General features: G+C 51.7%; 1 protein-coding gene across 1 annotated transcript; it reads left to right on the top strand.

The window, feature by feature from the left end:
• The first annotated feature begins 15,213 nt into the window (after positions 1-15,213).
• LOC112897782 (fasciclin-like arabinogalactan protein 1) lies at positions 15,214-16,371 on the top strand. The gene has a single exon (XM_025966179.1). The coding sequence runs from the start codon at positions 15,343-15,345 to the stop codon at positions 16,150-16,152; it is 810 nt and encodes a 269-aa protein (XP_025821964.1). The 5' UTR covers positions 15,214-15,342; the 3' UTR covers positions 16,153-16,371.
• The last annotated feature ends 403 nt before the right edge of the window (positions 16,372-16,774 follow it).

The raw sequence follows: 16,774 nt of genomic DNA on the forward strand, positions 1-16,774 counted from the left end.
TGACATCCCTAAGACAGCTTTTGTCACCCGCTACGGGCAGTTTGAGTTCACCGTAATGTCCTTCGGACTGACCAATGCCCCTGCTTACTTTATGAACCTCATGAACAAAGTGTTTATGGACGAGCTGGATAAGTTTGTCGTAGTCTTTATCGACGACATACTTATTTACTCCAAGAGTGTTCAGGAACATGAACAGCATCTGCGGGTAGTGTTGGAAAAATTAAGGATACACAGACTATATGCAAAATTTAGCAAATGCGAATTCTGGTTGGAGAGAGTAGCCTTCCTTGGTCACATTCTAACCGCGGAAGGAGTAGCAGTGGACCCAGAGAAGGTTGAAGCCGTATCCAATTGGCAGCAACCGACTAACGTTAGTGAGATCAGAAGTTTTCTTGGATTAGCCGGATACTATCGGAGATTTATTGAAGGGTTCTCTAAGATAGCCCGACCCATGACGGAACTTCTTAAGAAGGAGAAAAAGTTCGCTTGGACAGAATCCTGTGAGAGGAGTTTTCAAGAATTGAAGCGAAGACTGACAACCGCCCCAGTGCTGACCCTACCGGACATTCATCGGGACTTTGTCATCTATTGTGACGCATCCCGACAAGGATTAGGATGCGTACTGATGCAAGACGGAAAAGTCGTTGCATATGCCTCCCGCCAACTCAAGACTCATGAGCAGAACTATCCGACCCATGATTTGGAACTAGCAGCCGTAGTGCATGCCCTTAAAATTTGGAGACACTACCTGATCGGAAATAAGTGTGAGGTTTACACTGACCACAAGAGTCTAAAGTACATCTTTACTCAGCCAGATTTAAATTTAAGGCAGAGAAGATGGTTGGAGTTGGTCAAGGACTATAATCTGGAAATTCAGTATCACCCCGGAAAGGCGAACGTGGTAGCCGATGCCTTAAGTCGGAAATCCTATGGGCCCACGAATGACCATCTACAAGAGGAAATGGCACGATTAAATGTGCACATTATACCTCGAGGTTCCAGCCAAGTGCTAAACGTCCAATCAGCATTAGAGGATAAGATTAGAGAAGCCCAAAGCTCGGATCAAGAGTTAGTAAAAATTCGCAAACAAACTGGAGAAAACAAAGCAACGGGCTTCAGAGTGGACGATAAGGGAACATTATGGTACGAGGATAGGATTTGTGTACCCCAGGATGGAGATTTCCGGCAATTGATCATGGACGAAGCCCATAACTCGGCCTACTCTATCCACCCAGGATCCACCAAAATGTATATGGACCTAAAGCAAAAATATTGGTGGAACGGAATGAAGGCGGATATTGCAAAATTTGTGGCTCATTGTGATACTTGCCAAAGGATCAAGGCCGAGCATCAGAAGCCGGCGGGATTATTGCAACCCTTGCCTATTCCGGTGTGGAAGTGGGATGAGATAGGAATGGACTTCGTAGTGGGATTACCCCGAACACAGAAGGGACACGATTCCATATGGGTAATTGTGGATCGACTCACTAAATCGGCACATTTCATACCCGTAAGGACCACTTATGGCGGAGAAAAGCTGGCAAAACTTTACGTGGAAAATGTAGTGAAGTTACATGGAGTGCCCAGCAGAATCGTCTCGGATAGAGGGACCCAATTTACATCTAGGTTTTGGAAAAGCCTACATAAAGCCATGGGCACTAAGTTAGATTTTAGCTCCGCATACCACCCACAGACGGATGGTCAAACCGAGAGGGTGAATCAGATCATGGAAGATATGTTGAGAGCATGTGTCCTGACCTATGGAAACGATTGGGAACAGAGTCTACCCTATGCAGAATTCTCGTACAATAATAGTTACCAAGCCAGCCTGGGTATGTCGCCATTCGAAGCCCTCTATGGGAGAAAGTGCAAAACTCCCTTAATGTGGTCGGAAGTTGGAGAACGTGCGCTAGTAGGGCCCGCACTTATAAAAGAAGCAGAAGAAAAGGTAGCGGAAATCCGCGAGAAATTGAAAGCAGCTCAGTCCCGACAAAAGAGCTATGCAGACAAGAAGAGGCGGGAAATAAGTTTCAATCCGGGAGATTTCGCCTATCTCAAAGTCTCACCCATTCGGGGAACGCGAAGGTTTCAAGTACAAGGAAAGTTAGCCCCTCGGTACATTGGACCGTATCGGGTTCTAAAGAGAGTTGGGGCAGTAGCATACCGACTGAAGTTACCAGAAGAAATGTCAGATATACACCCAGTATTTCATGTCTCGCAATTAAGGAGGTGTTTAAGAATACCCGAGGGAGAACATGTGCCTGCGGAAACAATCGATCTACAGCCGGATCTGCGATACCAGGAAGTACCGGTCAAAATCCTGGACACTGTCACTAGGAGGACACGAAACTCCGAAGTACGGATATGTAGAGTTCAGTGGAGTAGACATGGAGTAGAAGAAGCGACATGGGAACGCGAGGAGGCTCTCAAGAAAGAATTTCCCCATCTATTTAGGAGCCAGCCGAATCTCGAGGACGAGATTCATTTAAGTGGGGTAGGTTTGTGACGCCCTGAAAATTTACTTAATAAAATCATGCGCTCGAGTAATTCGTAAAAACGGTTCGACGTCAAAACCCTAGCCCTAATCGGATCGCTGTTCCGTTCCGCGTCGCTCGCGACCGTCCGCCGCGCGAATACCGCGCGCGTGGCCGACCGGCCGTGACCGCTGCCGCAATTAGCGCTGGCGCTCCTCGGGCCGCGCGCGAATCCCCGCGCGCGCATGGCCGACCGGCCGCGATCGTCGCCGCGACCGGCGCCAACACGCGCCTCCTCTCTTTTCTCTTTCCCTCTCCTTTTCCTTTTCCTCCCTCTCCCATTTCTTTTCTTCCTCTTTTCCTTTTCCTCCTTTTCCTTTCTTCTTTCTTTTCCTCTTCTTCCTTCTCTCTTTCTTTCCTGGCTTTCCTGCCCCGAGGCCGCACGCCTCCTCCCCTGGCCGGACACCACGGCCCTCCCCCCCCCCACGCGCACGTGCATGCCCGAACCCGCGCGCTGGCCCTGCCCTGTGCCCGGCTGCCCGCGCCCACGCGCGCGCGCGCGTGCACCGCGTGCCGCGCCGCCCGCCGTGCCGACCGCGCACGGCCGAGCCGAGGCGACGCGCCGCCCGCCGCTGCACCCCGCCTCGCCGCTTGTGTCGCCGCCTGTGCCGCCCCTGTGCCCGCACACCGCCGCCCGGCCCCCCCATGTGCACGGCTGTGCACGGCCGTGCCTCGCCGCACGCCACGGGCGCCATTAATGGCCGCCCGTGGAGCCGCCCGCCGGCCACCGCCTCCCCCTACCGCCGGCCGCCTATAAGTAGGCCGGCCGCGGCCCCTCGTTCCCCCACACCCCCCACCGCCGCCTCCTGCCTCTCCTCGCGCCCCCATTGCCGCCCGCCCGAGCCGCACGGCCGCCGCCGCCTGCCCCACGCCGGCCCGCCGCCTCGCACAGCCCCCGCCCGAGGTGAGCCCCAAAGTGGAACCCCCTCTTCCTCCTCTCCCTTTTCCCCCACACACCCGAGCCGATTAGGCCCCTAGGCCGCCGGATTTGGGGCCGGCCCGAGCTCCCCCTTCCCTCCCCTGTTTCTGTCAACGGGAGGAAGAAGAAGGAGGGCAAGTTTGCCCAAAACCCCCTGGCCTTCCCTGCTTTTTCAAGGAGACCCCCCCCCTCACTCTAATGACCAAAAGACATTTCCTTTCGCAAAAGAAACCCTGCTCTATCGGACATTTCAAATAAACCCTTCATTACACGAACTTAATTACGCCCGACACCCTTTAGCATGCCCTGATTAATTCTAGGGTTCGCAAATAAACCCTTACCTCCTTTAGATAATTACGAACAAGTCCCTGGACCCCTGTTTAACTCCTGAAACCACCTTTAACCCGTCATTTTATGTGCGAAACGACCTCCGATCGACCCGAAACTTTACCACTCCGTTTCTAGTATAGTTTTGGCCATGCCATTAAGAAACCACCCAAAGATATCACCCCTAACTCCGTAACTAAATTATTTCCGATTCAAGCCCAACGATAAAAGCTTTTAGTTCTTTCGCTTGATTGTGCGTCTGTTTGTTTGCGTCGTAGGACACGGAGTGAACGACGAGAGTTCCGACCGCGACCAAGCAACTGAGGACCAGTTCTGCGACCCCGAACCCGAAGGACAGTGCTTCGATCAGGACTTCCCGCAAGGGTTTGACGATGGCAAGTTCAATTCCGCCCTTTGATGCATGTTTTTGTCCTAGTTTTTATAAACTCAACCCAGTGGCCTGTTTTATAAAATTTGCATGGTTTTGCGTGCTGAAAATATGGTAGGATAGCCACCCTTGTTTGAGATAACCCTACCATGACCACCTGATTTCATAAAGAAAATGTGTGTGTGTGGGAAGGGATACAATGTGGTTTTGAAAGACGAGTTAGACGGGATGGATGGCATTTCTGTGTGAATTGCCGTTGGTGTGCTCGTACCTGTGTGGTTGAGCGAGGAAGGGAGATATCCATCCTGTCACCCCTAAGGACCGAGTTGTTGTGACATCTCACCTAGCTTCCGGTCGTGCAAACCACTTGACCGTTGTATGGGCAACGGCTTAGCATAAATCCCACTAGTTAGTCTGATAGCCATCAGGAGAGCTGGGAGCAACGGGTGATCAAGGAGACGGGATAAGCTCTGTGTGACTTATGCCCCGGTTAAACCTCGGTGACAGGTCGAATGACCCCTTGATAGAACCCGTGGTGGCTAGTCAGGTCTAGCTAAGGTGGGTAAGGGCTTCGATGGGATCTGCACCGGCACTAAGGTGTTCGTGCTGTGGTACCCCACCTGTGGGTAAAGTTGCACACCTCTGCAGAGTTGAAAATCTATTCGAATAGCCGTGCCCACGGTACTGGGCAAGTTACGGTGTGGTCACATAACTAGTGTTTATCTTGGGAATGGATGGGCTAGTGTGAGTTGTTTGGAAAGTGTCCGGCAGTTGTGCCGTGTGCTACGGCGGACGGGGAGTCCGGTAGCAGTTTAAAACTGGGATCCTGTGTGGATCAACATCGTGTGCTCCTTGGTATTGGAAAAACTTGTTTTGAAAAGTGTTTTCAAAATGAACCCCTGCATATAACCGAGTTTTTCCGCAAACAAACCCTAACCGTACCCTTGGATTGTCCTTTGCATTAATTTCTATACCCCCTCCGTGGGTGTGATTGGACTTGCTGAGTACGTTTGTACTCACCCGTTCTTACTTTACAGTGGAAGATCCCGACTACATCCCCGAGAACGACGAGTAGGGCCCCGTCCTGCACCCAGTCTTGCCTGTGGGTGAGGTCACCGTTGGAGCTCCGCATGGCGCAAGACTCTGATGATCCCCTGTTTGTAGTTAGTATAATAGTATGGGTTTTTGTTGTAATCCTCGCGATAGTGGCGCTTCACTGCCCATTACCGCGAAGAGTTATACGGTGATGTACCATCTGATGTAATAAAAGTGTTATCAGCCTCCTGGGACTGATAAAGTAACACTTTTAAGTCTTCCCTGATGGGGGGACGCTTCACACAAAGGTCGTCGCGATGCTAATCGTGTTCTTTCAAACTGGTTAGGCCCGTCTGGCTTGGGTTCTATCTAACTCATTTGGCTATTCCTGCGGTGGTCACACCTCAGGGTAGTTTTCGACTGTTTGCCATAAGCATCCTAGTCGTCGCGCCACAGACTGCGCGTTCCGGGCCCGAGTGGATCCTTTTTGGCGGAATCTTATCTAGCTCACCCGATGAGCTCTCGCGAAGGGCTAAATCGACTACTCTCTGAGTCGCTGCACTCAGAGGTAGCACGCCTATGCTTCAAAGCAGATGGGGCTTTTAGTCTGCACATAAGGCTACAAAGGAACAAAGGTGGTTTCTTATATTACAAAAAGTCTTAAGTACTAATGGTTCAATCCTGGACCATATTTCCTACAATTTTTTCAGCTACAGGCCGGACCTCTAGCAAATACTCGCGGAAACTTTCATCAGAACAATCTGCAGCTGCACCCTCCGCGAGTACTTCTAGCCGAGCCTTTGGCCAGAAGGACTTTACAAGGCCTAGGGCATGGCCCACGTAAGATGTGGCAGCCTCGGTGATGAAATTGAGGATCTTTTGTGGCGCCCCGCGAAGACGATCAAGTAGTGGTTGCCCATCTTCCGCACCGTCTTCCCGGGGATCCACCATCTCTACGAGTTCTTGAGCTGCCACCTTCAAATCATCGAGTTCCTTCTGGCGCTGCTCTTTTTCCTCGCCCAAAGTCTTGATCTGCTGGAGGCAGTCGACTAGTTGCTTCTCTGTGTCGGCCATCACCTTCCGCAGACCCTCGACTTCATCTGCGCGGCGATATAGCATGTTCTTCAAATCAGTAAGCAATTCCTCCTTATAATTTAATAGCTGCTTAAGTTCTGCGATGATAAGCAGGTTTCAGATCATGAAGTTATCGACTACGGGTATGACTCCGAGAATTGAGTTCAACATACCTTGATGGGTTTTCCGCTGTTCCTTGAGTCGGCCTTGGAGCTCGATGATATTCTGCTCGAAGCCGGCTCGCTCCTGCAGCAGCTCGTCGATACGCTTGGTGGACTCTTCCAGCTTCGTTGAAGTTTTCTGGTTCATGTCCTACATGTTTTTGGGCGTCAGAGGATATCGACTTCATCATACAGTTACCAGTGGTCTAGTCGAGACTCACCAGAGCAAATGAGTCGATCGCCTTGATCATTTGGCGCAGGCGGCTCAGATCATCCCCTGAGAGGTGCACCTCTTGGAGTATATTGGTGTTTTCCCCTACAGGGGTCGGCAACTCGGGTGCCTCGCAAGAAGCACCCGCACCCTCCAAAGTTGACGGCTGCGAGGTCCCTGCAAAGGACAAGTGTTAATATAGCAATGATTGTGGCACAAGGCAGTAGGATCATTTACCTGCACCGTCGGCGGGAATGGCAGTGGTAGCCTCGACTTGCTTATTGCCGGGGGCTTCGGGTTCTGTGTGCTGGAGCTCGGGTAGTGGTGAATCAAGCATGATTACATCTGCCCTCCCTGCTGGCTCCTGTGCGTCGGGTCGCCCAGGCGACAGCTCGGGGGCCGGTGGCACCAACTCGAGTTCTGGCGTCACCGCAGCTGTTGATCTGCTTACGACAAAAGCACAACATTTTTACTGTGATCTTTACACATGGCTAAGGGCAAGGTCCAAGGCATTACTTACATCTGGGATCGCGTCATTGTCGGCTTCCTCCATACCAGCTTCAACGGCTTCTTTATCACGGTACTCGTGGCTGGAGGAGCTGGTGTACAGGACGAGGGGGCTGGCAGCTCGGGCACGGCGATGTCCGTGACACCTATTGCCGGCGGCGGCGCTGTTTCAGTCGAGGGCGTGAGCTGCCCCGACATTGTGCCTGCCACGGCAATTGTCACATCGTCTGCGACAGAAGGTGATGGATCTGCCCTCTCGCCCTCTATGGGCTCGGCTTCTGGTGCACCTTTTCTGCTGGGGGGCACTTCCGCTACCTTTTGGCGCTGGGAGCCGAGCAAGGAAGACGAGGGGCTGCAAGACAGGGTTGTCATTAGTGTTCAGCAAAACAACTCGACAGTTTTTATAGTTCGACAAACACTTACCCGGCAAGGTCAGTGGCGCTGGCTTTGCGTTTCCTCATATCCCGACGTCGCCGGGGAACGAGAGGTGCGTCGTCCGACCAGTCCACGGATGATCCGGAGGAGTCGTCGGCTTGCACCCTCTCCCCAGCTGCCCGGCTGCCCGTGGCTGATTCGCTGCCAACAATTTGTTCTTTCTGTGCTTTGGCGGCACTGGGCAGCGTATGGTAAGGCCGGGGCAGATCAGGGTGTGGCGGGTAACCCCGATACAATGCTGATGAATCCTGTATTAAGACAAATCGACAATCAGTTAGTATCAACTCTTTAGATCAAGGGAAGAAGTCGAGAAGTCGAACACTTACTGCTGGTGGTCGATTCTGGGCTGTAAACCCTGCTGGAACATACGGGACAGCATCCACATCTAGTAGAATTCGCCTGACGCGCATAAGTGCAGCATCGTCCCCAAGCTCTTCTGCGCACATACGGGATGAGTCTTCAGATCCCAAGTACTCGAATCCTAAAGTATGGCGCTGCTGAATGGGTTGGACCCGGCGTTTGAAAAATGATAGCATCACTGATGCCCCGGTTACCCCTGTCTCTTTGTGCGCGGCAATCAACTCGAGCAATTCTTTGACTTGGTCCATCTCGGCTTCATTTGGCTCCAATGTCCATTCGCCACGCTGAACAGGGGGCTTGCCGGACCGCACAGGGAGTTGGGGGGCATGGTTCGCAATGTAAAACCAGTGTTGTTTCCACCCGGGGACATTTGATGGAAATTTATATGATATGTATTTATCACTAGCGTGCTGCCTAAGCTGGATTCCAGCGCCCCCTATTGCAGAAGGATTTTTCGAGGTGGGCTGGGGCTTCACACGGAAAAGATAGCGGAAAAGAGCCCAATGCGGTTCAATTCCGAGGAAAGCTTCACAGAAATGAATGAAGATGGAGATATGGCAGATTGAATTGGGGTTGAGGTGTTGCAGTTCAATCCCATAGAAGTAGAGCAGACCACGGAAGAAGGAGCAAGTGGGGAGGGCGAATCCTCGTTCAGAAAAAGAGCAGAAAGAAACGATTTCATCGACATTTTCCATGGGAAATGGATCACAAAGAGGAAGTCGCCAATTGATGAGATCCCTTTCCTGAAGCAGACCCCCCAATACCAAATTTGCTAAATTTTGCCGAGAACACTTACTAATTGTCCATTCTCCAGTTGCTGCTTGCGCCTCTTTCAGGTCCTTCTGGTTGTTTTTCTTCGGGGCCATTTCGAATCCTTGCAGCCACGAGTTGTTTTCACAAGGGCTCGGGGGCTGTAGCGGTGGGCTCGAAGATCTTCGACTATGCTAGGTGGCGGAAGGGCTCGGGCAGGTCAGACTCTAATTGGGATTTTGTTTTTTTCTGATGGCGGCGTCAGATCTGAAGGCACAGGCAAAACCCTAACTGACCGCGAGGTTAAATAACCAGCGGTCAGGCAGTGGTCACTGTGTGTAAGATGAAGCGTCGCGCAATAGGATTCATTGGATACAGGCGGTTTTTGGCACATTTTTGGGATCGTTACCCGATTCACCATTTTTTCTGGGTTAGTTGTCCCGAAAAAAGAGGTTTTTTGGGTTTTGAGTCTAATTTTTGCTAATTGCCTCCTCTCAGACTTTATTTTTCAAAAGGAACTCTTTTTTGCCACGACCTTTGGGATCCTTTTTTTTCCAAAAGATTTGGACTCAAGGCTCGGGGGCTGTACGACACGTGGCATCGACTACTTATTTTTCGAAAGTACTCGAAGGATAAGAAGGAAAGATTCAAGGCTAGATTGACCCTCAGCTTGATTCTTTGATTCAATCTAAGGCTCGGGGGCTACTCCATATGGAGTGCGATTATTCATCGCACCCCATATAAAAGAAAGAATTTGGGGCAGGAGCACCTCATAGCTTCGATGCAGTCAGAAGAGTACTCGAAGAGCAGTTTCAAGACGGAGCTTCGAAAGAAGTCGAAGATGGCTTCGAAAGTACTCGAAGAGTCTGCAGTGCTCAGCTACGAAGAGCTCGGTGGCTTGTCAGACCCGGGGCCACGGGGCTGTGTACATTAAGGAGTCCGTATTGGACTAGGGGATAGGACATGTCCTGTACCTTATTTATGTTGTATTCTACTCGCATGCGGAGTAGAACTAGTCGATACAGAAGGAAACTACTCGAGTTGTACTTGAGTACGATTCCTAAGCTAGTATCAGGCTAGGATTCATGTAACCCTGTCCCCCGGATATATAAGGGCGGGCAGGGACCCCCTCAAAACATAAGATCACCAGATCAACACCAAGGCAATACAAACCATCATACAGGACGTAGGGCATTACGCATATTGCGGCCTGAACCTGTCTAAATCTTGTGTTGTCTGCACCTTCGAGTTCCTGATCTCGGCGCATCCCAACCTAAAACCTACCACCTTGGGTATACCCCTTGGTGGGCAGCCGGATAAAACCCGACACTGCCCAAACTAGCCGTCCTCTTTCCTCACCAAATATTTCTTCAACAGTTAATTATGCGTACAAAGATAACTTGTATCTTGGATCAAGAACTGCAGCAATAAAAATTAGTAAATTAATGTTCTCCTTTTTCTTTTCCTTTGCTTTTCCCTTCCCCCTACCCCTCCTCTCATTGTCCCTCTCACTCTCATTCTCCTGCTCCTGCTCTTTGTTGGTGTGCCAAACTCCCCAATATTTGTCAAATTTCTCTTTCATTCTCTTGCCCATTGATACTTGCAAACTATCTGCACTATTCATCCAAGATTGAAGTTCTCTAATCTCGTGAAAGAATGTATTACAGGTGACATGGAGACTTGAGGAGATACGGACAGTAAGATCCTAAAATTGCTTTAAAAATTCTGCCATTTTCTTGACTCTATCCCAATCAGTTTCATCAGGGTGACTAGGGCCATCCCTCTCTTCAGATAGGTCAATAACGTAAGAGTAGTAATCTTCAACTAGCCTTATAAACACCTTCTCATAAACTATTGCAAATTTCAGCATGAGGTATGTGTAGTTCCATCTAGTTGGGACATCAAGCTTAAGAAATGTCTTACTGTCCACCTTCTCTTCCTCGGCAATTTCCTTAAACTTTACCAATCTTGAAGTCCCATTCTTAATGTATCTAATAGCAGCTCTAACACGCTTCACAGAGAGGTCAACTTCTTTCAGTCCATCTTGCACAATGAGGTTAATAATGTGTGCAGCACACCTCATGCAAATACTTGCCACCAGCTATGTTGGTTTGCTGCAGTTGTCTCCTCAATATACCCACACCGCTGTCATTAGCACTGGCATTATCAACAGTGACGGTCATTACTTTGTCCAAACCCATTGAGTCAAGCATCTAAGCAAGTTTTTTTTTCCAATATCCTCTCCCTTATGCCCTTTTACCATGAAAAAGCTGATCACTTTCTTATGCAGCTACCAATTATCATCAATAAAGCTCGTAATGACAGTCATATAGCCATCTTGCTACTGAGAAGTCCAACAATCTGTTGTTAAGCAAACTCTCTTACAAGAATCTTTAAAAAAAATTCAGCTTGGCTCTCTCTTGAAAGTAAAGACGTACAATATCCCTCGTGCAGGTTCTTCTAGATGGTAATTTGAAACGTGCTCTGCTCATAAATTTCCTAAAGCCTGGCCTCTCACCCATAGAAAAAGGCTGCTCATCTTCTACAACCATCTCAGCAAAAGCCTCTCTAAATGCATCTTGATTGAACCTCCATGTGGTAATACATTCCCCGTGAATTCCTTGCAAAGTGCCTTGTTTTGTGTCATTCTCGAACTTGTTAGAATTTCGCTTGCAACTTTCCAAATGTCGAGTCAATGAAGATGTACCGAGGCCCTTTGATTCAGCCTTCATTTGGCGACTACAATATTTGCATTGTGCAAACTTAAGAAAACCCTTGTCATCCTTAGACCAACAACAACAACAACTTAGCCTTTTGTCCCAAGCAAGTTGGGGTAGGCTAGAGATGAAACCCACAGAAATCAAGAATAAGAAACACAAAAAGGGCACAAGCCAAAGGAAGTTAGGGGTTAAACAAAAAGTAACAAAAGTCACGGTTCAGGTAGGTTAATTGCTAATCTCCAAGCGCTCCTATCCATAGCTAATTCCTTAGCGATATTCCATTCCTCAATGTCTCTCTTAACCGTCTCGTCCCAAGTTAGTCTAGATCTACCTCTACCTCTCTTTACATTATCACCCCGCATTAAAACTCCACTCCGCACCGGCGCCTCGGGAGGCCTCCGTTGTACATGTCCAAACCATCTCAACCGATGTTGAATCAACTTCTCCTCGATAGGTGCCACCCCGACCCTATCTTGAATCTCTTCGTTCCGAACTCTATCCCTTCTTGTATGCCCGTAGAATCAACGCAGCATACGCATCTTTGCTACACTCAGTTGCTGGACATGTCGTCTTTTTGTAGGCCAACATTCAGCACCGTATAGCATCGCCGGGCGAATCGCCATCCTATAGAACTTACCTTTTAGCCTCCGTGGCACCTTCTTGTCACAGAGGACGCCACAAGCCTGCCGCCATTTCAACCAACCGGCTGAAATTCTATGCCTAACATCTTCATAAATGTCTCCATCTTTCTGAAGCATTGATCCTAGATACTGAAAAGTATCCTTCTTGGCCACCACTTGACCTTCGAGGCTAACGTCCCCATCCTCATGCCTAGTCGGGCTAGAGTCGCACATCATATACTCGGTCTTGGTCCTACTTAATCTGAACCCCCTCGACTCTAACGTGTGTCTCCACAGCTCTAACTTCATATTAACCCCTGCCCTACTCTCGTCAACTAGCACCACATCATCAGCAAAGAGCATACACCAAGAGATATCACCATGTATGTCCCTTGTGATCTCATCCATCACCAAAGCAAATAGATAAAGGCTCAATGCTAACCCCTGATGTAGTCCTATTTTAATTCGAAAGTCACTGGTATCGCCATCACATGTTCGAACACAACTCATCGCATCCTTGTACATATCCTTGATGAGGGTAATATACTTAGTTGGAACTTTGTGTTTCTCCAAGGCCCACCATATGACGTCTTTCGGTACTTTGTCATACGCCTTCTCTAGGTCAATAAAGACCATGTGTAAGTCCTTCTTCTTCTGTCTATATCTCCCCATCAACTGTCGTACTAAGAAAATCGCCTCCATGGTCGACCTCCCAGGCATGAACGCAAACTGATTTTGGGTCACCCTTGTCAATCTTCTTAAACGATGCTCGATAACCCTCTCCCAGAACCCTTGTCATCCTTGATCTTGCTAAAATGATTCCAAACATTTGACCTTGATGCCATTTGCTTCCTTTCCTTCTCTTTCCCTATGTCATTCTCTAGATCAATGACCTCCTGATTAGCAGCTTGTCCCTGCGTTTGTGATGGCTGTGAATCTTAAATCTCCATTGGCACAATTGAATTATCATGTAGAGTCTCAGTGTTCATGGACTGGGTCTCAATATAATCTTCAGATTCAGGCATCTGCAAGATAAAGAGCACTAGAATTAATCATCTACAAGAACCTGCAGAATTAATATGGCATACACATACACACCATACAAGATGACAAGCATATTACACAACGCATGGTTACTTCCTACTAAGATAACAACCTAATTGCTTGCTTGGATTGCTAGCATCGTGGGAACGGTGCCTACTAAAATTGTACTCCATCCGACCATTACTAGTTCTGTACTAACATGAACAAGTAGAAGAGGAATGTGAGACATATGTTGCAAGATTCCTCCGTCAGTGGTGCCGTTCTTTAGTCGTCAGCTAGAGAAGCCCCTTGTTGCCCTTGATTGCAGCACCGCCGGGCACCGGATGCCGATTGCCCATGGCGACAGGGAAGATGAGGCGCTGCTGGCCTGCAGCTCGACGAGAAGGCCGGGGTTAAGGAGAGCGACGCCGTCGGCCGTCGCAGACGCACACTCGCGCTACCGGTGGGCGGTGGACAGTGGCGGCAGGTGCTGGCTTCGGCGTGTCGTCGCCCATCGAGATGCGCCGTCACGGCCTCACGCCCTCACGAGTGTTCCTGCGTGGGGGGCTAGGGTTACTGGGGTTTGGGGACTGGGGTAGTAGGATGCTGCAAGGTAAAGAGGCTTGGTGGGCTGGACTGAAAATACTTGGGCTGGGTCTGACTGGATGTTCGGGTTTTTCGGGAAGTTCGGGTACCGGGCTACTAAACCCGAATTACCCGTAATAATTTCGGGTACCGTGGCTTGCTACCCGAAGTAGTGTTCGGATTTTTTCGGACTTGGATTTCTCGGGTTCGGGCTCGGGTTTTTCAGGTTTGGGGTACGGGTTTCGGGTAATATGCCCAGCCATACCTCTGGGTTCTTGTGTCCGGAGATGGAAGGAGAACGCTTCAAGAAGAAACTTCAGCGGCGAAGAGATTATCCATGTCCGTTAGATCAGGAAGAAATTCCAGACAAGCGCGGTTTTGCACGATTACAACGTGATGTTTAGATTGCAGCATCCGGTAGTCTGAAACGCTGCTGCCACGGAGCATGGGGGCGCAGCGCACGCTACCTTGCTGTGCGTGGCAGCACATTCGCAGGCCAGCTTGGTCCACGTCCATGGCTGGCCTAAAAGGGGACCGACGGGCCTGACGAAGTGACGAGAGACAGTGTTTGCCGCCGGCGCCCGGCTGGCCCCCGTCAGGGGAAGCGGCCTGGACGAGGCGTCGAGGGCGGTGTCGGTCGGCGGTGGCCTGGTGGGCGAGCGCCACCGCCACCGCCACCGGGGCGAGACGATGCCACCAGCGCGCCGTGTGCGCGAGGGGCCCGAACGGAGGGGCACCTTTGGCAGTGGGCAATGGGCACCGGTGTGGTGCGGCGCTCCTGCCTTTCCCGGGTTTGGAATCGATCGGCCTGCACTGCGCTGCGCCCTGCACGCGCGAGGACCCGTGGCAGCTGATGCCGAGCGGATCGTTGTCCTCGGCCCGCGGCAGTGAACGACGGGGCAGGGTGTTGCTGGGGTGGGTACTGGCGGTTACGGCATTGGTGAATGGTGATTGGGCTCGCCATTGAATGGGTTCACCAAGTTGCAGTGCAGCTCAGCAGCTGCGCATGCTCCGGCCTTCCGGGGACCCCGTCCTGGTTCCTTGTCCGTACACCTTGCCTGCGTGGGGGTTGGCTTCTCCACCCCCACCCCTGGCGTAAAAACTCCGGTCGCGGTGAATTGAGCGAAAGTTCAGTTTAAAGTCTCAGCAGGCTAGCATTCGATCTTGTACTTCAGAGAACTTACCTCCCATCTGACAATTTTTGCACAAAATGTTCCTTTACTTTGCGAAACATGAGAACAGGTTCTATGAAAACAGAATTCGATGAAAATAGCATCCATGTGGCAAACACGGGAACGCCTGCCACGGCGCGGCCGCGAAATTCGAAAATGCTACTAAAACGAACGAAAAGGATGGAAGAAGAGGACAGCAAAATTGTCCCCAGATTTTGAGAGCAAAGGACAACGAATCTAGCACGATATGATCAGTAAACAAAGACAGCGCAACCACCAAATCACACGTTAGCTCACGAAATCTAACGCAGCCGGGACTGGGATGGCTGGCAACCCCCGGCATTACCAGTGAAGTCCGAGGGCACCTCCACCGCGAACCCAGCTCAGCTCACAGTGTCACACACCCACTCTACTCTCACACTGTCGCTCATCACTACGCTGCCCGTCTGCTGGGGTGTCGGCTGCTGCCGCCACTCGTCCCACTCACTCCCACGCGCGCGCTCCCCACCCTGCTCGCCACAATGCGCCGCTTCCCCCTCGCCGCCGCCGCCGCGGCGTTCCTGTTCGCCCTCCTTCCCCTGGCCGCCGCCGCCGCCACCTCCGGCGGCAAGGCGAAGGCGAAGGCTCCCGCGGCCCCTCCGGCGCCGCCCAACATCACGGCGCTCATGTCCAAGGGCGGGTGCAAGGCGTTCGCGTCGCTGGTGGAGGCTTCCCCCGACGCGCTGTCGACGTTCCGGTCGGCCGTGGAGGGCGGCGTGACGGCGTTCTGCCCCGCCGACGCCGCCTTGCGGCCGTTCATGCCGAACTACCGGAACCTGAGCGCCGATGGCCGGGCGTCGCTGCTGCTGTTCCATGCGGTGCCCGTGTACTACACGCTGGCGGGGCTCAAGGCCAGCAACGGGCCCATGAACACGCTCGCCACCGACGGCTCGTCCCGGAACTACAACTTCACGGTGCAGAACGTGGGCGACCAGGTGAGCATCCGGACGGAGGCCTCCGGCGCCGCCGCCGCGCGGGTCCGGGCCACGGTCTACGACCGGGACCCCGTCGCCATCTACGCCGTGGACGCGGTGCTGGAGCCCGTGGAGCTGTTCGACCCCGCCGGGGCCCCCGCGCCGGCGCCCGCCCCCGCGGCCAACGTGCCCAGGGCGTCCGGCAGGAGGGCGCGCCACCGGCCGCGGCACGTGGCGGACTCGCCCGGCCCGGCCGCCGACGACGACGCGGCGCCCGCTGACCAGAGGAAGAACGCCAAGAAGAACGCGGCGCCCGGCGCCCCCTGCCCGCGGTGGCTCGCCGCCGTGGCCGTCGCCGCGGCCGCCGCCTTGGTTTAGGGGATTAAGCTGGTGAATCCTCTTTTCTCGAGGCGGATCTGCTTGAGTGTTGTCGGTGTTCAGAGCATGTTTTTTTTTTGGGTGCTTCTCTTTGGATGGAAACGCCATGTTTTTTTTTGTTCTTCTCTCTCTTTACTCCATTGCTGTTGTCAGTAGTATGAAAGATTGATTTGGTCCGCGTCAAGTGTTCTGAATTCGAATCAGGGAGCTGTAATCCAATAGCTCGTGTACTTTTCCGGTCGATGGATGAGATGCGCGTTTGCTTACGCTGACGCCTACCTGAATTTGCACGCAATTTAATGTGTTTGTTGAGCAGGCAGGCAGCTTGACGACGACGACGAGCAGCAGCAGCCGTAGTGCAACAGCGCGCAGGTCAGCAGGTGGCAGGCAGCGCCCATGAACCGTGGCGTGGAAAGATGAAGATGTTGGAGCTGCTGCCTGAATAAATGAATGAGAAGTCGCTAATTTTTTTCTTGGATAATTAGAAATCGCTAAAAATTTGAGGGTACCACACTACCACGGCCCACCTCTCTCCCCCCCCCCTTTTTGAGCCGGCCAGGGCCCATCGCTACTCCACGCACGGCACGGACGCTCTAATGCTCGAGGTGTCGGTGGCGTATCG

The sequence above is a fragment of the Panicum hallii genome, chromosome 6 (assembly GCF_002211085.1).
Source record: "Panicum hallii strain FIL2 chromosome 6, PHallii_v3.1, whole genome shotgun sequence".
In the NCBI taxonomy this organism is placed as follows: domain Eukaryota; kingdom Viridiplantae; phylum Streptophyta; class Magnoliopsida; order Poales; family Poaceae; genus Panicum; species Panicum hallii.